Raw genomic sequence first — 24,991 nt, 5'->3', positions numbered from 1 at the left:
TGAATTATATATCAATAAAGCTGTTACCAATTTTTTTAAAAAAAATAGTATCTAAATGTCTGGTGTAAGGCTTAGCAGTTCCAAGTCACTTGCTGGAGGTCAAATGCTGGTAGAGGCATGGCCAAAAGTGGGATACAGGTCTTAAACCTGCTAAATTCTGTCCATGTTGTGCTACTTCTAGTAACCCTCTCAGATACAACACTCTTCCTTGAGAATTCTCCAACAGTTGAGTGTTCCTCTCCCAAGTTCCTCACCAGCAGATCATCCTGGTTTCCCGTTAAAGGGACTGACCTTCATAGCTTCCCACAACGTAGCTCATGCCATGTATGGACATTGACCCCACCACCCCCAGCTATAAGCCCATCACAAGAAACACAATCTTATTCTTTCACTAACTGGGGCTCTTCCCCACTCCTCAGTAATTAGCTGACTTCACAATGTCAGGATCTCTTGCCTCCTTAGATCCTCTTAAGATTATCTTCTTTAGTGTTATCTGCATCACTGACAAGGATCACCTTTACTCATCTTGTGAATAAGACCCTTCCCATCGGCTTTATTTTTTTTTAAGATTTTATTTATTTATTCATGAGAGAGGCAGAGACACACGCAGAGGGAGAAGCAGGCTCCACGCAGGGAGCCCCACGAGGGACTCCATCCCGGGTCTCCAGGATCACGCCCTGAGCCAAAGGTGGCGCTAAACTGCTGAGCCACTGGGGCTGCCCTCCCATCAGCTTTCAAGGTGTTTCCCACTCTGAGAGAACTAACAAAAAAAGACTTGCCATGCATGACCTGTCTCCCTCTTTTCTTCCCATCCTACAAAGAGTGGGCTAAGGAAGCCTCTCTGAACTTGACTCCAGATCTTTAAGATGAAAATGATGCCTACTTCCAGACTTGGTGATGGTTTTAAGGGAGGTAAAAAATATGAAATCACTGAGCACCCCAAGAGTCATAGTAAGATTCTCACTACTCTATGTAGCTGTGGGGAGAAAGGCCTGTCTCCTTTTCTAAGTTTTTTTTTCCTTCGTGAAACGCTCCATTTGGAAGTGATTGCTATATTCCGCATTCGCCACTAGGTGGCACTTTTGGCTAGCTCATAAGAGGAAACACCAGCAAAAAAGCACTAGAAGGAGGATTGTACCCAGAAAGAGGATTGCACTTGTGAAATGCTGAGCTAGGAAGTCATATTCACAAACATTTATTAGCGTGGCACCTACTAGGCAGACATAATAGGAAATGAATCCTGAGAAGAGGAAAGAACCCAGAATTGAAAAGAGAGGAGGTGAGGAAGGGCAGGGTGATAGGGGTGGGATGAGAAGATTCCAGGCAGAAGAAAATGCATGAACAAAAACACAAGAGAGACTGTGGACTGTTCAGGAAAGTGAGGCAGTTACAAATGACCAGAATGAAGTACACTACTATGTACACAGGGCACTGGTGGGAGACCAGGCTGGGGCTGTGCAGGGGGCGTGCTAGGAAGGATTTGGTAGGTCTAATAACAATGTTAATGAAATACGACTTTACTACCCAATTTTCGAGTCATTTTGATTTATGCCGCTTTATCACACTATAGCTCTTCAAGGAAAAAAGCACATGGAGAATTACAGAGGTTTGTAGGTTATGGACCTGTCAGTGGCAAGTGCTCACATTTGTACTTATACAGTAGCTGCCAATCACATGTAGATATTCAGCCCTTGAAATAGGGGTAGTGTGACAGAACTGAATTTTAAACTTTATTAAATTTATTTTTAAGATTTTATTTATTTGACAGAGACAGAGAGCACATGTAGTGGAAGGGGCAGAGGGAGCAGACTCCCTACTGAGCAGGGAGCTGGACACAGGACCTGAGCCAAAATCACATGCTTGACCCATTGAGCCACCCAGGCGCCCCTACTTAATTTTAATTAAGTAGCCACATATTGGGCAGCACAGCTCTGGACCGATTTCCCCACCACTGCCAATTAGTTTTCTCTCAAATTCTTCAAAGAGTAAACCTTATCTATAGCGTAAGTCTACCTTGAACACTGCAGATGGTGTGTGTGTGTGGGGGGGCAGGTAGTGCAGCTGCCAGCTTCATAGACTGTTGTTCTAGATACAAGAACTAGAATCGTCAGGGTCTGACTTGACTGTGTGGGGTAAAGAGGAGGAAAGGAAGAGGATTGCAGGCTTCTGCCTGGAAATCCTGATGATACTACTCCAAGCTGTGGAATACAGGAAAAATGATTATTTTCTTCTTAAATATCCTGAGATGAAGGAGCCAAGGCACATGCAAGAAGCGACAGACTAGATAGAAAAATAGCTGCGGTGCTGGAATCTACCAGTTCCTGTAGGTCACAGAGCGAGAGAGACAGAGATGTGGGCATGATCACATGGAAGACAGAACCGAAGCTGTGCAGCTGATGAGAGTGCGTGCTGAGTGACAACAGACTACACTAGCACTGGAGAGGTCAGGGGAGTGTAAGAAACCTACGCAAAGGAAATGGGAAAGAAGCCAAGAAAACACAAGCCGCAGTCCATCAGTTCATGACAGTTTTGAGGAGAAAGCAGCCAATGGTTTCAAATGCAATACAGAAGATTTAAGACAGAAACGTCCCTTGACATTTTCCACAGGAAAGTCATTTGTGACTTCTACTGGAGCAGCGGGAGTAGAAGCAACACCACTTCAGCCACACATTTCTGAGAAACAAAGTTTTGTCTTTAATGCATCGTGCTTTGGGGTCACCCTGTTTTAACAGCATTATCACATCTCACATGCAAAAACACGATTCTAAAAGAGCAGGTGAACACAACGAACAGACAGGACTTTTACACTAATCTTTGCGTTCTTACTTTTATTTTTGAAAAGATTCCCGAAAAGAGGTAAAGGATGTGTGTGAGGCAAGATCAGCCAAAGCCTCTGCTGTTGTTGATGGCTACCTGAAGGGCTTCTTCCACTCTTTCCATCGTAGAATATTTAGGAAGGTAGAGGACACTAATACAGGTCTGTGCTCTTATGGGATCTTTTTCATTCACATTTTCAGGACAGCAGAATGTTATTTTCATGTTCTTTAAGCCTTTAACTTGAATTCTGTCAGTTCCTGTAAGAAACACTAAAAAGAAGAACAGAAATGAGTGGTCTGCTTCCCAGAGACCAAGGTTTATAGAGAAAAAAAATGGGTTTATTTGAAAACGTTTACTGAGGGTCCCCGTGCAGTCCTGCGTTAGACTGCATCCGGGACTGGTATGTTGTCCCTCAAGCAGTTCACAGTCCATGCAAGTATTATATTCTTGTGCAGAAAAAGACAAATAGCAGGAGAAAAATAAAAGGGTGTAAGACAACTGGATAAAGCGCCAGGGAATTAAGTGCTTCCTGAGTGAAAATTCTCTGTGTGATTCAGGACAGGGAGAAAGCATCAGGCTGGGATGACTGGGGAGACTTCTGAGAGCTCAGAAGTAAGCTGGACCATTAAAAAGGGAAAGGTTCAGAGCAGTAACAAGGAAGTAGGCGAAGGGTGAAGGCTGGACCAGGAACTTCAGAGAAAGCCTGAAGGTGGGAGGGTACAAGGTGAACTCAAGAATGTATAGATGATGGAACTGTTTGGCTGAAATGATGATTTCTTGTAAAAGTTAAGATTGGAAAGTCAGGCTAAGCTAAGTATCTTCCAACATACATGTTATCCACAAAAAGAACAAGAAGATAAACATTCCCCAAAAATAAGTACTGAAGTTTTTACAAGAAAATGAGGAAGTCATTAAGCAAAGATGCAGGAAAACAACCAAGGAAGCATGAAACTGAGATCAAAATGTAGAAGGGGAGATAAAATGGGTTGGAGACAATGACATTGTAAAACATGGCTAATCCCATAGTGCCTGAATAACTGAGTCACAAATACAGAAAGCAGACTAAATATCTAACTTGGATGGAGAACTGAAGAAACATTTGAAAGCAACAGGCAGGGTTGAAATCACAGGGAAAAAGACCTATATTAATATTTTTTATGTCCACATAGTCGGGCATGGAGAATATCCAACTGGACTCGGAATGGCTCTTAAACTAGCCTTTGTGGCAAATGGTGGCTATGACAAACAAGGTCTTCTTATCCCATAAAAAAGGATATAAGATTATAGATCTACTCTTGATATTATACTTACCAAGGAACTTTTTCTTTTCCTCCAAAGTCAATTTGTGTAAAGCCTTCCAAAACATCACTATGGTGGGATGTGAATTATCATATCCTTCTTCATAATGTGCATTCTAAAGAAAAAAAAATGCAGGAAGAAAATGTATTCAGGAAATAGGAAAGAATTTCAAATTCAAACTTCTAAGGCCTTTATGATATACCTTTTCAAATGTTTCCCAGTCATAATCTGTATTTCCAATAACCACATCTTTTAGTTCTTCGGGATGGAAAAATTCAATAATATCCTTGTCACACACTTTGTAAAATCCTCTTTGAAATTCCTCATAAACTGCCTTCACAGAGATGTTGAAGATGTAATTGACATATTTAGAAACATAGTCTCTCCTTTAATGAAACAAAAAATGGTTTCAGCTTATTGCAGAAGGAAACTGGTAGGGAGGGCAGGAAAAGTGGGAAGAAGGCCAGACATAAAGAACTAGAACACCTAACAATTCAGTGCCTACCATTTGCATATGACTATTTTTCATATATTATCACTTGATCTTAGCCAAAAGACTGAGAAGCAATTTTTTCATATATTATCTAATTTAATCTTCACATAACTCTCAGGGCAGATTTTTAGGACATTTTAGTAAAGAAACGGACATGGTAAAATTATGTAATTCCTCAAGGTCACCCAATTAAGAGAAATGACACAGATTAGAATCGAGAGTTTGGAAAAATAAAATCTGAGACCTGCTAACAGTGCTCTGGGGAAAAGGCTTGGGAAACGGGAAATTTCCTATTTTATTTTATGGTTTTCCATATTGTCTGTATGTATGACAGTGAGTAATTACTCAGTATTTGCGGCTAAGTAAAAAAACAGAGGGGATTTTTACGTCTAGCTATGATAGAGCAGCTTACAGCAAATACCTCCCAGTGTGAAGAACTAGAAAAAGCCAGAAAATATACAAAAACACATCTAGATCCAGGCTTCTAGATCTAAGTCAAGACTCTAGAGGCCTCTGAAGTAATAAGAGAAAAAGGAAGCCCTCTAAAGTGAGCACAGCATTTTACCTACAGTCTTTCCCTTTGGGCCATTTGCCCTGAATTCAGGGAAGGGACCAGGCAAAAAGTCATTGTTAAAGAGGCAGAGAACCTCATATGTCTAACAGTAATACTATGGCTAAACTGGAGTATTCATAAAATATACTATAGAGCTGAAAATGTTCCATTTCTTGATCTGTGTATTTGTGTATTTTTCTGTATGTTGTACTGCAACAACAAAGTTCTTTTTTAGGGGATCCCTGGGTGGCTCGGCGGTTTGGCGCCTGCCTTCAGTCCAGGGTGTGATCCTGGAGACCCGGGATCAAGTCCCACGTCGGGCTCCCTGCTGCTTCTCCCTCTGCCTGTGTCTTTGTCTCTCTTTCTCTGTCTCTCATGAACAAATAAATAAATCTTTAAAAAAAAAAAGTTATTTTTTAAAAATAAAGACTAAAAGATTGAAGAAAAATAGCTTACATCAGAATGCTCACTTGGTGGTATCTCTCTGCTGCTGTGACCAACTATCAATGGAATGTGTGTCATCCCAAACTATGGTTTTAAAATTGTATCTGGTAAGGTGTTGAAAACTCAAGACAGCACAGTAGCTTGTAATATTAATAAATACGAAGTGCCTGCTACAGACCAGGCACCACTGTAGACTACTTTAGGTACTACATATACAATGATAAACATGACTACTCCCTGCCATCATGCAGCTCGCTATAGTGGAGGAAATACAGGTAAGTAAATAAGCAGATAAATCCTAAAGGTACATAGTATGTGATATGAAAAGAAAAAGTAGGGATGCCTGGTGGCTCAGTGGTTGAGCATCTGCCTTTGGCTCATGTTGGTTGTGTTCCCGGGGTCCTGGGATCGAGTCCTGCATCAGGCTCCCTGTGAGGAACCTACTTCTCTTTCTGCCTATGTGTCTGCCTTTCTCTGTGTCTCTCATGAATAAATAAAATTTTTAAAAAAGGAAAAGAAAAGAAAAAGTAAAACAGGGTAAGGGGATAGAGAGGGAAGTTGGTGATATAAACCCAGACAGGAGGGCAAGGGAAGGCCTCTCTGAGAAAGCTATTTCCTTCCCTACCAAAATATAAACTCCAGGACACACACACATACACACAACATAACATCAACTCTCTGCTTTATTAAAAAATGATTAATTGGTAATAACTACAAGGCATTTTTAGAGCCCAGTGACATAAACAGTACGTAAACAAAACAAATATTTCACTTCTCTATACCTACTTGTTAGTCTGGTCAACAATGATGCCGCTTCCATTAGGAATTAAGTCTACATCATTTTTGTCCCAATGCACCTGTAACCACAAATAAATTCAGTATCTCCAAAATAATCCCAAACAACCTATTATCAACAAAAACACTTTGAAGCATACTTCTCTCAAGATTTTCTAAAAGTACACATTTTAGTCATTAAAACTTGCAAGGAGTGTGCACAAAAATATTACCAACGTATCATGCAGAGTGAAAATTGAATTTTTACAAAACATATTATTTTATCATACTGAAAAAAACTGGCAAATTGCCACATTTCAGTATTCACTTTATACAGTATAGACCTAGTATGGCAGATTTGCGAAAGTGGCCACAAATTCTTCCCAGCCTAGTATTCAAGCCCCTTTGCAGTGTGACTTTGCAATACGCTGAGGACTAGTTCTTCAGCCCTTGAATCTGGGTGTGGCCACGTGAGGTACTCTGGCCAATGGGAACTGCCAGAAGCAAAAGCTTAAAAAGAAGTTTGTACACCGAGGCTTGCCATCTCTTCCCACTCTTTATAATCCTGAGACCATTCTATAAAGACACCTCAACTAGCCTACTGGAGCATAGGGGCTCCTAGAACAGAAAAGGCGTTCCAGCCCACACTTCATAAACCAGTCAAAACCAGGTAAATGAGCAAAGCCAATGTAAACCATCTAGCCCAGCCAGTCGACCCAGTCCAGAAACTCAATTAACTGTTTTTCTTTTAAGCCATAAGTATAGATGTAATTTGTTATGTAGTAAATCTAACTGATATGACCAGTTTATAAAAAATAAGAGAAAAATCTTTTGCACTAATTCATAAGTTTGTCCTTTCACTAAAAAGAGTGTCTAGATAAATATGTTAAGGATTAGTCAGATTAAAACTGATCTGTAATCTCATTTTTATCATTACTCACATTAAAATAGATTAAAAATACTTCTCCAAAGTCATCACCTTCATCATCCAGAAGCGTCTGCAAACTCCTAAAGAACAAGTAATTTTATTTTTTAAAAGTCAATGATCATGATCACTAGATACATCATCTAAAATACATGTCAAGTCAATGATAATTCTGAGGTGAGAGGTCAGGTCATTAGTTAACAATGCCCATGTCTCTGTGTAATGACAGCCAGACCCCGACTACAAGTGTGAAGTTTATGAGTATTTGCAATTCTACAAGCTCTCTTCCCTCCATCCTAAATTCCTTTACCCAGTGATTGTAGGTTTCTATTTAGAAAAAGACCGATAAAGACTGATAAAAAAGACTGATAAAAAATGCCTGGGTGGCTCAACGGTTGAGCATCTGCCTTCAGCTCAGGGTGTGATCCCAGGACCCAGGACTCAGGATCCAGTCTCACACTGGGCTCCCTGCCGGGAGCCTGCTTCTTCCTCTGCCTATGTTTCTGGCCTCTCTCTATGTGGATCTCTCATGAATAAATAAATAAACCTTAAAAAAAAAAAAAAAAAACAGAAAAGGACTGATAATGTATTTACTGATACTGGAACTCATTCAAATTGGTGTTACCTTTATTTAAGTTTTTGAACTGTACTTACAGAACAAATAATCTTTTAAATATCAGGTTATCACTTAGGGAATCTGAGGAATAAGGAGGTCAAAGGACCTTCTCTTTATCTACTGTCCCGATATGATCAAGCTTAAGACTGCTGTGAAATCTGACTACCTTAACTATTTAAGGCATCTGTGAGAATATAGATTCTATCAGCATGGGTAGCCAGTCTTTTTATATCTCTTATCTTCTATTGTCCTATGGTACTTCATACATATTTTTAAAGTCACAGGTTTCATTGTATTTGCTCATTCTCTCATGTATTCATTCAATAAATATTTATTAAGCATCCCATGCAGCAGGCATTATGGGATGTAAAGCTGAGACATTACTGTCAATAAACCCTGAGATTAGTAGGCAAGATATGCTGATGAAAGTCTCACCTAAAGTAGAGAGAGCTATGTGCAGAAACTGTAAGGGCACAAGGAGAGCCGGATTTTTCATTACAGCATTGTGATGAACAGACCATATTGTATTCATTGTAGGTTTTTGGGGGGTGGGTGGTAAGAAGAAGAGTGATGGGAACTCAGTGACAAAACTGGATTCATGATAATACTTGGTTCATGATACTCTTGTCATTATCTGTCCACATATGGCTTATGGGCTTATTTATGGATGTTTTTATGAAGAATACTTATGAACCTACCTCTTAAAACATTGCCAATATTTTATACCTACCTATATGGATACCTCTTCTATCCTAAAGTATGTTACAAATACCAGTCTGAGGGGTGTTACTGCCCTTTTGTTAAGGTATCTCATGAAGAACAGATGAATTCTTTAATCTATTACAGTTAGACTTATCAATCTTTCCTTTAATGTTGGTACTTTTTATGTCTTAAGATTCCCAAGGTGAGAAAGATATTTGTCCATATTTTCAACATTCCTGCATATTGGTCTTTCATCCACATGAAGTTGATTTTTATAGACAGCATAAGCTATCAGCCCTCATTTCTCCCCATATGCATAAACTGACAATACTCCTGTTCCCATTAATCTAATATGCTACCTCTCACAAGTTCCATAGGTGCAGGGGTCAGTGTCTGAACTCTTACTTTTGTTCCATTGAAAACCAGCACCCATACTATACTGTTCTAAACTAACACAGCTTTCTAAAAATTCTTAAGTCTTAAGACCTAAAGGTATGAGAAACACTGATACAGATTTAACGTTCTTCACATTTACTAAATTGATGTGTGTTAAGTCCTCTGATGCAATAAGCATTATTTAGATCATTTTCACTGTTTTAGTAAAAAATAATAAACTTATCTCCTCCTCTCCAAATCTTGTGCTTTTCATATTTTTTCCTTATTAGTATAGTTAGTATAATGATTAACAGTCGGATGCCACACTGGAGCATCACTGTGTTCAATTCATGGTTCTGTCACTATGGGGTCTGGGACAAGTTACCCAAACCGTGTTTGTTTCCTCATCTGTGAAATGCAGATAATAATAATAGAATTGGGGTGCCTGTGTGGTTCATTCTATTAAGTGCCTGACTTGATTTCAGCTCAGGTCATGATATAGGTCATGAGCTTGAGTCCTGCATCGGGCTCTGCACTGAGTGTGCAGCCTACTTGAGAGTCTCTCTTTCCCTTTCCCTCTGCCCTCTGTGCCCCACTTGCTTTCTCAAAAGAAAAAAAATATCATACTACTGTTCTCATTCTTTTAAAAATCTACATAGGGTTCTATTACATAAATATACCAAAAGTATATAACATTTAGCATTCTGCACATTATGAACTATATAATACAATATACATTAGTTTGGAAAATTTTGCAACGTTGTATTCTTCCTGAAACAATGTCTAGAGACAGAACTGCGAGGCCAAAGGGGCAAATACATTTGTGATTCGGTTAAGTATTACCACACTGTTCTCTGAAAAGGAATCACCAATTCTTATGTCCACCACTAATCCATGAAATTACAGCAAAACTTTTCCCAAACCCTTCTGAACACTATATAGCATCAGTATTTGCAACTACTGTCAATTTGAAGCACAAATTAGCTTCTGAGTTTCATCAATGTTCCAGGGTGACTGGGGAAATTAAGCCATTCTGGTACTTCTTTTGTAGGTTGCCTTCTTATATACGGTCTATTTTTCTTATGGATGTGTGGGAACTCCTTATACAGCAGGAATATTACCATTTTTATTACCAATATTTTTTCTGAGGTGGTAGCCTGGCTTTTTAACTCAGAAGTAAGTTTTCACTTTAAAGGTCATGATATAGGACGCCTGGGTGGCTTGTGGTTAAGCCTTTGGCTCAGGTCATGATCCTGGGCCAGGATCATTCCTGGGATTGAGTCCCATATCAGGCTCCCTGCAGAAAGCCTACTTCTCCCTCTGCCTGTGTCTGCCTCTCTCTGTCTCCCATGAGTAAATAAATAAAATCTTTAAAAAATAAAAAAATAAAAAATAAAGATGACGATAAGAAACAAGGTTTAAAATAAATATCACTTGCAGATTTCACATCATAGTATATAACCTGTGCTCTGTCCATGACTGTTTCTACACAAATAAAGGTCAAAGATTAATGCCAGCATTGAGAATTAATCAACTTTTCTTAATTTGAGAAAGTTAATTATCCAACAATTCTTCCCAAAATTATAATTGAATAAATTTACTGTATGTAGAATGTTACTATATACATATAAATTTATACGTATGATACGTATAAATTTAAAGTACATAGGATGTTACTGTTGAACATGAAAATACTATTGAGGTATGTGCTTTAATTATTTACAGGCACACCTTGGAGTTACTGCAGGTTTGGTTCCAGACCACCATAATAAAGCAGTTATCCCAACAGAGCAAGTCAAAACAATGATTTGGTTTCCCAGTGCTTATAAAAGTTATGTTTATACCTATTGTAGTCTATTAAGTATGCAACAGCATTACATCTAAAAAACAATGTGCATACGTACTTTTAATTAACTTAAAAATATTTTATTGATAAAAATGCTCACTATCCTCTTAGCTCTCAAGGAGTTGTAATCACAGATCACAGGTCACCATAACAAATAAAACAGTAATGGAAAAATTTGTGAGAATTACCAAAATGTGACACAGAAGACACAAAGTGAGCAAATGCTGTTGAAAAAACGGTTTGACACAGAGCTGCCACAAACCTTTAATTTATAAAAATGCTATCATGGGTAAAGGACAACAAAGTAATAAAACAAGGTATGCCAGTATTCAAAAACATATTAGGTGGAGTTCTAGAAAAAGAACTATGTTTACTTACTTTCCCAAAACAGGACTAAGTTCTTTTAAGTCTTCCAGTGATGGAGTCTGGTCCAAAAGTTTCTTAAACAGGGCAAGTGGGAAAGGGATGTTGGCAACATTGAAATTGAATAAGGAAAGTCCACACAGAACACCAAAGAAGAAGTATCTCTTCTTCTCAAATTTAGGCTGAAAAGAGAAAAAAAGACTTAATGTGTTAGCATTTTTACAAGTAAAATGGAATATTTATATTAGGTAAACCTTTTCTCTCTTTTACAAAGTCAAATCAAAAATTAAAACTGAGTGGGTGAACCCTGGTGGTTCAGTCGGTTGACCATCCGACTCCTGATTTCAGATTGAGCCCCGCATCTGGCTCCATGTTCAGTGGGCAGTCTGCTTGAGATTCTCTTTCTCCCTCTCCATCTGCCCCTCACCCTGCTTGTGCGCACTCTCCCTCTCTTAATAAAATCTTAAAAAAAAAAAAAAGCTTGTAATAAGAGTATTTAGAGTTTATGTGCAGTCAATTTAGTCAATTTAAATCTCTGCCACAGAGACATAAATAGAATCACATTAGGCTCAGCAATCCTCATAAACTGAAGTTTTCATAATTTCTTTTCATACAGCTTTTTTTTTTTTAAAGATTTTATTTATTTATTCATAAGAGAGAGAGAGAGAGAGAGGCAGAGACACAGGCAGAGGAAGAAGCAGGCTCCATGCAGGGAGCTTGATGTGGGACTCGATCCCAGGACTCCAGGATCATGCCCTAGGCCGAAGGCAGGCGCTCAAGCCGCTGAGCTACCCAGGCTGCCCTATATAGCCTTTTAAATGAAAATTTGTAAAGAAATTTTCAACTTCGCTGGGAAAAATAAAACTCAACAAAAAATGGGTGCCTGGGAAAGGAAGGGTTTTCTTTTTATCCATACATTCTATAAATGATCACAAACATTTACTGCTTAAATATTCCTATGTGGGCAGAAATGGAAACCCAGGGAAAGGGGACTCTGGGTTAAGAAAATAATCACCTTATTAAAGTTGAAGATTCTTTCCATAATTATATGTATCAATAACTCCTCTCCTAAAATAAAACAGTCTATATAACCTAATTTTCAATGGTATGTGACATGCCACCTCCCCCCCTTTTTTTTTTGCCTTTTCTGTCATAATAACCATAACCAAAGAAGAGAGGACTTACTGTGACGGGAAACCACATGTAGGAAGCATCCTCAGGGTATGTGAACATCCCATATTCTGGCCGGGTCATCTCCTCAAACAGACAGTGGAAAAACTCTACCTTGACTCCTCCAGAGTCATGTCCAATTTCTCCACTAAATGATACCTGAGGAAACAGAACAAATAATATATCACTTCCAGGGCTCTGTATTGCTATGTATTAAGGCTCATTTAGTAATACTAAGAGCGAGCATTATTTGTGCAACCAAGTATGTGGCAAGCACTATGGTAAGCATCTTACTCGTATCACCATATAATCTTCACATTAATTCTATGAGGTGATGAAGCTTCAAGAATTTAAATATTATGGGTAGCCCAGGTGGCTCAGCAGTTTAGTGCCACTTTCAGCCCAGGGTATGATCCTGGAGACCTGGGATCGAGTCCCACGTCAGGCTCCCTGCATGGAGCCTGCTTCTCCCTCTGCCTGTGTCTCTCGTCTGTGTGTGTGTCTCTCACGAATAAATAAATAAAATCTTAAAAAAAAAAAAGAATTTAAATATTAACTTCTCCAAGGTCACACAGGGCTAAGGGGGTGCAGCCTAGATTTAATCCTATGGCTATCTTTCAAGTCTCAGAGCCTGATGTCTTTAGCTACTAAGCTGACCTCAATCAGCATCATCATTTAATAAGGTATGCTAAGTAAAATAAAAATAAACATAAAGAAATCAAAAACAGTTGGATTTTGGGATCCCTCAGTGGCGCAGGGGTTTGGCGCCTGCCTTTGGCCCAGGGCGCGATCCTGGAGACCCGGGATCGAATCCCACGTCGGGCTCCCGGTGCATGGAGCCTGCTTCTCCCTCTGCCTGTGTCTCTGCCTCTCTCTCTCTCTCTCTCTATCATAAATAAATAAAAATTTAAAAAAAACAGTTGGATTTTCAAAGACTGAAAAACCAGAGCACACATAAGTTCATCTATTGGCTTGGCTATTTACTCCTTGAGAAGGCACCTGTTGACACCAAACCCTCCCTAGGATAATTCTACCATAACCCATCTCTGCTCCTTCAAATACTCATTCCTACCTTTCCTTTTTAGAATCCCTCATTTTGGTGTACAAATGTGTTAAGGTCTCTCTTATTCTTTTTTTTTTTTTTTTTAATTTTATTTACCTATTCATGAGAAACACAGAGAGAGAGAGAGAGAGACACAGGCAGAGGGAGAAGCAGGCTCCATGCAGGGAGCCCGATGTAGGACTGGATCCCGGGACTGCGGGATCACGCCCTGGGCAGAAGACAGACGCTCAACCGCTGAGTTACCCAGGCATCCCAGTTTCTCTTATTCTTAAAGGAAGAAAAATATCTCAACACCACTGTCTCCAATATAGACAATATCGGCTTCTATTCTAGATTGCCAAATTCTGGAGAATCAGGTGTACCAACTTCCAAACCTATTTCTCTACCTAAGTGTTCTCTTCAAGGAGACCAAGAACCTATTCTCATGTCTCCTCTCGATTTCATGAACCCATTTTACACCTCTGATCATTCTTCTTTCTTCATTCTTTTCTCCCTTGCTTTCTCTTATAAAGGATTAATCAGGGTTTTATCTCTTTTTCCTGCTCCTTTAATACTAGAATTTCCTGCAGTTTTGTGCTGGTACTTCCATCCTTTCTGCTTTTTCCCTGGATGCTTGACTTCTCTTTAAACTCTACTTATCATCTGCAGGCATTTAACCTTTGTATCCACTCTATCTTCTCTCCGGATTGACACACACTCCTGTCCAAAGGCCTGCTCAACATTCCCATCAGGATGTTCTGCGGGCACTTCCCCAAAAGCTTTTACTGGTTTAATTAGATGAATGGCTCTTCTATTTTCTAGACAAGCAAGTTTCAAACTTCAGTGAATTATTCAAAACCTTTATATACCAGGTGTTGGGGCACCTGGGTGGCTTAGTAGATTAAGCGTCTGACTCTTGGTTTGGGCTCAGGTCATGATCTCAGGGTCGTGGGATCAAGCCTGTCAGGCTCCGCATTCGGTTCAGATTCTTTGTCCCTCTCCCTTACCCTTGCCCCTTCTCTCCAAAGAAATAAACACAATCTAAAAAAAAAAAAAAGACCAGGTGTCAAATCCTTACTCTGTTCCTTCTTATGGGCAAGTTCCTTCATCTCACAAAACCTCCATTTTCCTCTTCCTCACGAGATTATAAAAAAAATAGAGTAACACATGCAAAACGCCTCACAGTCTGGAAAGTGGCAGCTGCTCATCAAACGTTATCCAAAATTTTTTTTAATTTTTTTTTAAATTTTTATTTATTTATGATAGTCACACACAGAGAGAGAGAGGCAGAGACATAGGCAGAGGGAGAAGCAGGCTCCATGCACCAGGAGCCCGATGTGGGATTCGATCCCGGGTCTCCAGGATCACGCCCTGGGCCAAAGGCAGGTGCTAAACCGCTGCGCCACCCAGGGATCCCCGTTATCCAAAATTTTTAAATGGATGTATGAAACATGAAAGTAGAACTAAAATAACTCATGGACTGGCTGGCCAGCACAAGTAAGATTCACATAATGAGTTTGTTAGATTTTTTTAAAATTACCTATGTGTAAAAATATGTGGAAATGCTACCTTTAACTGCAACCCCCAGTGCAACAGGCTTTTTTAAAAAATATATTTATTCATTCATTTTAAAGACAGAGAGAGAGAGAAAATGAGTGGAAGGACAGAGGGAGAGAGAAACTCAAGCAGACTCCACACTGAGCAAGGAGCCCGAAGTGGGGCTCAATCCCACCCTGAGATCAGGACCCAAGCCTAAACCAAAAGTTGGGCCCTTAATGACCAAGCCACTCAGGTGCCCCACAACATACTTATAAAATAGTGTCTTAAACTTCAGTCAATCATTCTTTAATCTGAGTAGGCTAAGTGATAAACTAGTCTCCTACCAAAAAACACTTAATAAATATCATCAGGCCCATCATTGTTGTGATTAAGTGGGAAGTCTGGAGCCTAAGAGCTGGACCCAAATCTTGGCTCTGATACTTCTCAGTTGTATTGCTCTTGGATAAGTCACCTAATTGTTCTACACCTCAGTTTCCCAATCAGCAAAATGAAGGAAAAACAACCCTCCACACAGTGCCACTGAAAGGGTTACACAAGTACTCATGAAGCATTCACAATGTTCTTGGGCCAAGGAAAACTTTCACTAGATTTATAAGATATTATTATTAATCTGTGTCAAATTTCTACTAATAAGACAAGTCACATAGTAACTAAACCAGAGATCATTTATGTTTCAGAACATGGGGATTTCGACAGTAATACCCTCAAAAAACTATATAGTCAATAAAGAGGAAGTTTTCTTTTTCACAAACCAATCTGGGTGCCTGGATGAAAGCAGAAACAAACTGTCAAATCTCCTCTAGGTCAACCTCATCTCACTGGCACCCTTCACAGCGGGTGACTAGCCAGGCTACATCAGGCCTCAGGAGGGACTGGACTTCTTAGGGCTAGTTCTGGACTTTCTACCTACCCAGGCTGGGGGAGGACAAACTTTTCACCCGCTGCTCCTTAGCCCGAGATTGCCAAGTACCTGCAGTTATTCCCTGAAATTCACAGGTAAGCGGGGAATTAGGGGGAACTCCAAAACAGGCTCTGTGGCCAAGGGAGAGAATTTCTTCTCTGGAAGACCCACTGTTACATCCTTTTATGTCTTCCTTCTCTCAGCAGCAAAAATATGAAGAATTATACTTTACCATTAACTCCCTCCTCAGATCTTCATTCTCAAATTGATTTAGGTGATTTAAAACATCCTCAATCAAGTGACTCCTTCTGACTGTTAGATTAAAAGTGGGCAGCAAAGCTAATTGGGACCCTCCTTGTTCCATAATTCCAGCCAACCGCATGCAAGCTCTAAATTTCTTCTCCTAGGAAAACAGAAATGTTTCATTCATTTCACCATTTGTTCTAAGTGGGAATTTATGAAGTAGAATAAACTGGTTCAATTTATTATGAGTGCTTCTTGTCATGAACATTTAAGAAAAGAGCCTTATTTACATAAGCCATGGGAGAGAAGCTATTCATTCAGCATCCACCTGAGTGAGCCGAAGAAACACCTAAGAAATGAAAAGCTAAAAAGAAAAAAGCGTTGTGGAGACAACCAGCATAAGCAGGAAAGTGACCAACTGTGGGCCCCACTCATCCACTTTATCCTGCAAACACAATTATTAATACTTCAGTTACCAAAGCTAATTACCATCATTAGGCTAACAGAGGAATAGCAAACACTGAAACAGTGTACTGAACATAACCTCATTTGGAAGAGAAGTTCAGAAACAAAGCATGCTGCAGGAAAATTCAGGTATGAGACACCTCTCTAAAGATATTGTATTCTAGGAGGAAAATCCAACAAGAGACTTTAGGGCACAGATAATCTAAGAAGTTATATGAGACAGAGAGACAGACAGACACACACACACACACACACACACACACAGATTATCTATCTGACCAAATGGCAATCTGAGACCATTAAAAGCCTAAGACTCTTGTCAAAACAATGAAAAAGCAAATACTAGATCTATAAAATTATTTCTGGAGGTGTGTTTAAAACTAGAAGAGAAGAGCTAAAGATAAATAAAATTCTTGTATCTCATTTTCCTTTGTTAAGTATTTCATTAATGGTCATATTCATAAGTCAATTTCCCATTTTGTTTTATAACAGTTAACTGCATTATATGAAAGCAACTACTGTTATGACATATAATTGAATATTATTCATACATAGACATAACTGGATGCATACAAAAAAGCAACAGTAAGAGCTAACACTCTTGGGCACTTACATTCCTGGAGGCATTTTCAATTGTCCAGTTTTAAGTTCAAAATCATTTTTTGGATATGTTGATAAACAAACCCAATGCACCTCATGATAGTTCACTGAAAAGATTATACTTGCAACAAATCTTTATTGTGGCATCATTAGAGGACCAGCCATTTATGTATGTCCGTATTTCAAGAATCCTGTCACCTCTATTCCCACTGTTACGTTTTTTAATTAGACTGGGCTTCTTAAATATTGGTTTGCTAATTCCAATCAAGCCCAAGACTGCTATGCCTGAGTACCATACAGAGACCTGTATACAGGGCCCAATCTCAAGGTAAAAACTCTACAAACTAGGTCAGCTGTCCATGCACTAGCCTTTGCTACTGAGGCCCTAAAATGTCTGAAGGCCAAGCCAGTCCAATTATGACAGTCTTTCTTTCCAACCTCATTAGAGTCTAAGCTATGTGAATTTTATAACCATTGGTTTCAAGGTTATCAACCCCTCAAATATTGTACACTTCAGAAGGCTTTTATCATCTGATTTGTTAATGAAAACAAAGAAATAGGCATACCTACCTGTATTTTTAAAAGTGAATCTGCATACAGTAGTTTGATTTTTGACAGAATATTAAAGATAAATGGAAAATGACTGAATATGACAGGATACTGAGTGCCAACTGAAGTGTCCTAAAAATACAAACAACAAGAATTTTGACAAATGAAAGACCAGAGAAATCTTACACCTTAACTCATAGCCTAAAATCCCTGATTAAGTTTAAAGTCTCAGTTCTCCTAGTCAAAGCAATCCAAATTGCTGGTTAGTAGTACTGGTCAATGAAATATATGTAAATCTAGTAAAAATACATAAATAAAAATAAAAAATACATAAATAAAAATAAAGCTAGTATTTCCAGTGCTCCCTTAATTTAGCAATTAATTATAATTAATTTTAATTCTAGATGCTTTTCCCAAAGAGTCTTTTCTGCAGCAATGGGCACTTCGGAAATGTAAATTAGTTCAATGCATTTAGTGATAAGGGAAATGATATAATGTAGACTAGCTGATGAGCTAATACATGGTTTCTGCCTGTCAGGGGTTGATGTGCTAGGAGCAGAATTATAACCTTCAGAGAGAAGGAAAAACAAATCTCAGGTCAACAGCTGAACTGGTAGCAAGAGCCCTTTAGCTTTATTTTTAAAATCTATTTTTATAAATTTTTAAAAGATTTTATTGATTAGAGAGAGACAGGGTACAAGTGGGGGGAGGGGCAGAGTTGGAGAAGCAGGTTCCCCACTGAGCAGGGAGCCTGATACAGGGCTCTGTCCCCAGGACCCTGAGATCATGACCTGAGCCAGGCAGATGTTTAACCAACTAAGCCACCCGGTGGTTTATTTTAAGAAATAAAGGTGTTCTTATGCCCAGAGCAACCCCCAAAGTCGCAGTTTCAGCCAGCTTCTGGTGGGTCATGCTGCCCTGGATGCCCACCTGAGACAGCCCTACTTACATATGTGTTATCTTAGTACTACCAATCCGCTCATTATAGACTGTAAACAGATTTCTACCCTTTTGTTTTGTACATTTCCATATTCTCCTGGTCCTCTCCAGAAGCTGCTTGCCTGGTTGATCCACGTGATCTAAGGTAGCAACCGCTTTTCTATTAGGGCTTTGGCTACAAAACTGAATTGGTTTTGAGGGGTCTATCTTGCTTTGCCTGTAAGCCCTGTTATTTCTACTGAGCAATTTTGCAGGGTGCAAGGATATTTGAAAACTTATACACAAAGTTATACCTATATTAACTCACTGATACTCAACTTCTCCCTTTGAACATACCATACTGGGGGTGCCTGGCTGGCTCAGTTGGTGGAGCATGAAATTCTTGATCTCAGTGTTGTGAGTTTGAGCCACACGCTGGGTGCAGAGGTTACTTAAAAAAAAATAAAATCTTTACAAAATAGATAAATAAATAATAAACATACCATACTTACGGAGTTAACTTTCCAAGAGGATCTTCTATATGCATCCCCATAAAAATCAAGCCAGTGCGTAAGCTCGTTTACTTTGAAAATATTTTCAGGCAGTTGACACTTAGCTTGGTTTACCTTAAATAAAATATGGCCCGTAAGAAAGTTTTATACATAAAGACAATTTTGCTTTATGGCTATTAATTGGATTATCAGCATAAATAGCAAATTAAACACTCTTTCAATGACCAGAATAAAGTTCTATCCAATTCCTCCACTGACAAAGCCCCAAATTTTCAGGAACATAAAGAATACCTGTGACTTAATAGCAGAAATTGATGATATGATGATAAACTCCTACTTACTTTTAATTCATAGAAAAGCTTTTTTTTTTTAAGATTTTATTTATGAGAGAGAGAGAGAGAGAGAGAGAGAGAGAGGCACAGACACAGGCAGAGAGAGAAGCAGGCTCCATTCCATCATGCAGGTAGCCTGATGTGGGACTCGATCCTGGGTCTCCAGAACTACACCCTGGGCTGAAAGGCAGCGCTGAGCCACCCAGGCTGCCCCAAAGAGAAGCTTTTAAAGAATTTTAGGTCCAAAGAAAAATACAGTGCAATATGAATCCAAAGTATGCTGGGGTCCAATATTTCATGTCATATTCTTCAGAGTTTAACAATATACTATTTATAGATGTTCCCCTCTGGTAAGGCATGTGTGGAACATTCCCCTCCTAAACTGTGGGGATATTTTCTAGCATTACCCCTCATGACCGGAGTTATCATTACATGCACATGGACACCCTGGAACAGTGCTAATCGTCAGTCAGTGAAGACACTGATACTGACACCAGATGCTTTGGATAGTAGTGACTATCAGTATTTGATCTGGATGGACACAGTCCTGGCCTAAAGGACTCATTCTGAAGGGTTCTTCTAAAAGCCCCTCTTGGCCTCCATTCACCTGGAATATTCTTACTGACGCTGGCCCAAACCCCAAATGATCCAAGCCTTCCAGTATCACCACCCAGAGCACTGTGACACTTTCAACCCTATGATATGGTCCTCTCAACCCTGTTGATTTTAACCTTGCATAACCCCAGTTACGGAAAAAGTGGGTGTTTTATCCTTGTGGCTTCCTGTGGTCTCCCTTCCGAGGTTGGGGGTGGGGTAGGCTTGACAAATAATCTAATGTCACTCTTAGAGTCAAAGGATAAAGCAGGATCCCTTGAGGATTTTTGTCACTGTTTCAATATTTCTCAGGATTCTCTCTTTGTAAGCGGAAAAGCTCATTAGAATATACTTTCCTTGTTGCTCTTTAGTAAATTTCTCAATTTTTCAAACCCAAAGTATTTTTTAAAAAGAGTTCATTTATTTATTCATGAGATAGATAGATAGAGAGAGAGAGAGAGAGAGAGAGAGGCAGAGACACAGGCAGAGGGAGAAGCAGGCTCCATGCAGGGAACCCGACGTGGGACTCGATCCCGGGTCTCAAGGCTTGAGTTAAACCGCTGAGCCACCCAGGCTGCCCAAAACCCAAAGTTTTAAAAATCTTTTTCTTTTGTACAAAACCTTTAAGAATAGCCAAAGATGGGCTCTGCTTTTCAGCAGTAGGGCAGAATTATATTTTTTTAAGTAGTATGGCAGATTAGGTATCCTAATTCACTGAAAACAATCAGAAATACAGGATAAAGCATAAACAAATATTTTTAATGCAACACCAATATTGTAAGTAGATATGAAATAATCAGGTCAAAAATGAGATGAAAGCGGCACTTGCCTTGAGAGTATTTGCCAAACCTGGTGAACCTAATTTCACTTTGCAATGGTTGGGGCTTTGGGGAAAGAAGACAGACTCTGTCCAAATTATGAGGCCAAAAATAGAATGTCACCTCAGAAATCTGGGACCCAAAAGGGCTAAACCATCAGGGATGCCTGGGTGGCTCAGTGGCTGACCATCTGCCTTCAGCTCAGGGTGTGATCCCAGGGTCCTGGGATCGAGTCCCGAATCAGGCTCCCTGCGTGGAGACTGCTTCTCTCTCTGCCTATGTCTCTACCTCTCTCTCTCTTATGTCTCTTATGAATAAATAAATAAAATCTTAAAAAAAAAAAGTGCTAAACCATCAGAGTGAGGGTAAACTAGAAATGAATAGGCTCTACATCACTTTAACCCCAAGCCCAGGAAGCAAGCTATAGCTATTTAAAATGGGGCTAGGCTGAAAAAAAAAAAAAGTCACCTAACAGAATTTGCAATCACAAGAGCACTTTGCTGAAAGTTTGCACACCACATTCATACCACACCTAGAGATCTAAAGAGCTTCAAGCCCAGAATTTAAAGTAGTACTAAACTGACGTAGTGTCTCCAGGAACCTGGTAGAAGCAAATCCTCCCTGGAGAAACACAGCTCTCGAAGAATCCCAAAAGATAACGTTCCAAAGAAAATGTCACACACACAAACACACACACACACACACACACACACACACACACACACACAAAGTCACAGAACACAATAACAAAGGCACTGTGAAGAAGATTCAGCAGAAGTAATAGAGGCAAAACTGACCTAGAAAGATTTTGGATACCAGAGGCCTAATGCATATAGATTCAAATAAGCAAAAGGGAAGCTTGAAAATAAAAGATGATGAGATCATAAATAGTGACCAAGGAAAAGAAATGTCAAAGAAACAATGGGAACCTCTACAAGTAGAAAACATAATACCGGAAATAAAAACACAAAGGGCAGTTTTATTAGCAGACAAAAATCACTAAAAGGAGCATATTTCATGGACAGAAAGATATGGCTGAAAAAGTCATCCAAAATGGGATACAATCATACAGAGATGGAAAACATGACAGAAACGTTAAGAGACACAGAAGATAGGAATGAGAAAGTCGAATATATGAGTAACTGGAATTTCAGCAGGAAAAGAGAGAATCAATATTTATGTGGATTTAAAATGTTTAACAATTTAGGAAAAACCCTACAGGAAATATTCTATTCAATAGTAATATTCAAGTTTTTCCTTTAAAATTACAAACAAGGGCAGCCCGGGTGGTGCAGCGGTTTAGCGCCGCCTTCAGTCCAAGGCGTGATCCCGTAGACCCGGGATCGAGTCCCATGTCAGGCTCCCTGCATGGAGCCTGCTTCTCCCTCTGCCTGTGTCTCTGCCTCTCTCTCATTCTCTCTCTCTCTCAGCCTGTGTGTGTCTCTCATGAATAAATAAATAAATAAAATCTTTAAAAAATAAAAAATGAAAAATAAAATAAAATTACAAACAAGTGGGGGATCCCTGGGTGGCTCAGTGGTTTAGCGCCACCCTTCAGCCCAGGGTGTGATCCTGGAGACCCGGGATCTAGTCCCACGTAAGGCTCCCTGCATGGAGCCTGCTTCTTCCTGCTGCCTGTGTCTCAGCCTGTCCCTCTCTCTCTCTCCCATGAATAAATAATTCATCTATTTCTATTCATCTCCCATGAATAAATAAATAAAATCTTTAAAAAATAAAAAAATAAAATTACAAACAAGTGGCACCTGGCTGGCTCAGTCTGAGGAGCAAGTGATTCTTCCATCTTGGGGCTATGAGTTCAAATCCCACACCGGGTGTAGAAATTACTTCATAATAAAATAAAATCTTTAAAAATTAATAAATATATAACTAATAATTATATTATTATACAAAGATATCAATTCTCTCCAAAGTTAAATACAGATTCAGTGCAACTCCAATCAAATTTCCACTAAGATTCTTTTGTTTGCATTGCCTATCAGTAGCGAAAGGACAAAATTTCAGTAGTGGTACTAGGCAATTGTTTTCATATGAAAAACAATAAAAAGTAAATTTAAAATAAAGTTCCAATTGGATTAAACACCAAATTATGAAAGGCAAAGCTCAAATCAATGCTCCCATTAGACCCGGGTAAGAGTAACCTCTGCCCTAGGTCCATGATTTATTTATAGGTGTTTGCCCTGGCCTTCCTCTAGCCAATCCCCTTCTCAAAAAAGTAGAAGTAAGGGGCCTACAGGACCAGAGGGACCTAACCACGTGCAGAGACCTCTACCCCTCTGTGTTCTCTAGAGAGTGGACTGTATTATAGGTGAGCATATCCGTAGGCTCTGGTGCTCCAGAGGTGCCCAAGATATGGCCACTGTGGAGGCAGGTATGGAATGCAGACATACGGACATGTCCACATATGGGTAGTAGAACAGTACAGGATACCCCAAATATGGGACAAAAACAAGGTAGGAAAAGAAGGCAGAGGACTCGGGGAGGCCTCTGAGCCTCCACCTTCCAATGTAAAACTCTGTAAAGAGTCCAAGATTTTCTAAATTCAAATCTGGCCTCCCCTGTCATGAGGAAGATTTCTTTGGCAAGGTGGGTGGATAGGGTATATTTTGTTTTAGAGTATATTTATTCCATAGTTATTAGCCAGATTTCTAATTTATTTTTTTAGAGATATTATTTATTCATGAGAGACACAGAGAGGCAGAGATATAGGCAGAGGGAGAAATAGGCTCCCTGTAGGGAGCCCAATGCAGAACTGGATCTCAGGACCCTGGGATCACGTCCTGAGCCAAAGGCAGACGCTCAACCACTGAGCCATCCAGGTGTCCCAGATTTCTAACCTTTTAAATATTAGACATAGGTATATTGGCCTGTTTGTACTCTTCTTCTGGCCCCAGCTATCATCTCTGCTACAAGACAATCTAGGGCAGCTTTCAGGGCAAACAAAGTCTTATTGGAACACAGCTTTACCCATTCAACTGATTCCTGATGTAGGGTGATAATTTAAAAACTTGAAGAAAAAACAAAGCTTAAAACAAAACCCATAGAGTAAGAATTATAAAGGAGCAGACTAACAAATTTATCTGTATTAAAACTAAGACTGTGGGTTCATCAAAGGACAAAACAAAACAAAACATCTCAAAGTGAAAAGACAAGCTACAAACTGGGGTATGATATTTGCAACACATAAAACTGACAAAGGACTAGTCTATAATCAGTTAAAAAAAAAAGGAAAAAGTCAAAGGATACATTTAAACTGAACAAAAACCAGACATTTTACAGAAGAGGAAACAAGTACTGCAATTATAAATATGATAACATGCATTAGAACAAGGGAAACAGAATTAAAATCATAATTTGGTGTCATTTAATACTGAAAACATTTTCCAAATTTTAAAGTCACACTTGGAGTTGTAGGTATTCTCTTCCTCTTCTAGAGAGGATTTAAATTAATCCAACCACTGTGGAAGACAGTTTATCATTACCTATAATAAAGAACACAACACGGACATCCTATAATCTATCAATGCCAGAACTAAGTGTGGAAACTAAAAGCCCACTCTTGACACATGAATGCCAAGAGAGATATACATGAAAACATTTACAGTGGTATGTTTTCTGAAAGAAGAATGCCTCCTCCCCAAAAGAAATACAAACAGCACATATACCCCCCACGGATACTGGAATGAATGACTCTGGTGAGATTCACACTATGGACTACAAAATGAATGAAATACAGCCATAAATATTAATCTGGATGAATCTATAAAACATTACATAATAAGCATGTATTCCATTCATACACATTTCAAAAACAGCAAAATTCAACAATATGGTATCTAGAAATATATATAACCCTAAAACAACAGAGAATGATTAACACAAAATCCAAGATCATGGCTATCTCCAGGTGAGGGGGCGTAAGATACACAGGCATTTCTAAAGTACTGAAAATGTTTTCCTTTTTAACATGGGCAATAGTTACACTAATGCCTGTTTCATTACTTTTATTCAAACTGCACACAGATAAGTACATACACTCCTTGATATGCGTGACTTAAGTCA

The 24,991-nt window shown here is 39.2% G+C and overlaps 1 protein-coding gene across 3 annotated transcripts in view; it reads right to left on the bottom strand.

The window, feature by feature from the left end:
- Window positions 1-2,670: 2,670 nt before the first annotated feature.
- Window positions 2,671-24,991, bottom strand: part of HERC5 (HECT and RLD domain containing E3 ubiquitin protein ligase 5) — a 43,340-nt gene continuing 21,019 nt past the window's right edge. For 2 of the 3 annotated variants that reach the window (XM_072810668.1, XM_072810670.1), the window contains 10 exons: window positions 19,159-19,281; window positions 17,759-17,869; window positions 16,113-16,283; window positions 12,393-12,536; window positions 11,223-11,389; window positions 7,322-7,388; window positions 6,393-6,463; window positions 4,319-4,502; window positions 4,129-4,231; window positions 2,671-3,086 (listed from right to left, as the gene is read on the bottom strand). In XM_072810668.1, the coding sequence (XP_072666769.1) occupies window positions 2,881-3,086; window positions 4,129-4,231; window positions 4,319-4,502; window positions 6,393-6,463; window positions 7,322-7,388; window positions 11,223-11,389; window positions 12,393-12,536; window positions 16,113-16,283; window positions 17,759-17,869; window positions 19,159-19,281 (1,347 nt within the window). In that variant the 3' untranslated portion in view covers window positions 2,671-2,880. The remainder of the gene's footprint in view (window positions 3,087-4,128; window positions 4,232-4,318; window positions 4,503-6,392; window positions 6,464-7,321; window positions 7,389-11,222; window positions 11,390-12,392; window positions 12,537-16,112; window positions 16,284-17,758; window positions 17,870-19,158; window positions 19,282-24,991) is intronic. The other variant, XM_072810669.1, reaches the window with a different exon arrangement.

This window comes from Canis lupus, chromosome 33 (assembly GCF_048164855.1).
Source record: "Canis lupus baileyi chromosome 33, mCanLup2.hap1, whole genome shotgun sequence".
Lineage (NCBI taxonomy): Eukaryota > Metazoa > Chordata > Mammalia > Carnivora > Canidae > Canis > Canis lupus.
This window is presented reverse-complemented; position numbering and strand designations above follow the sequence as displayed.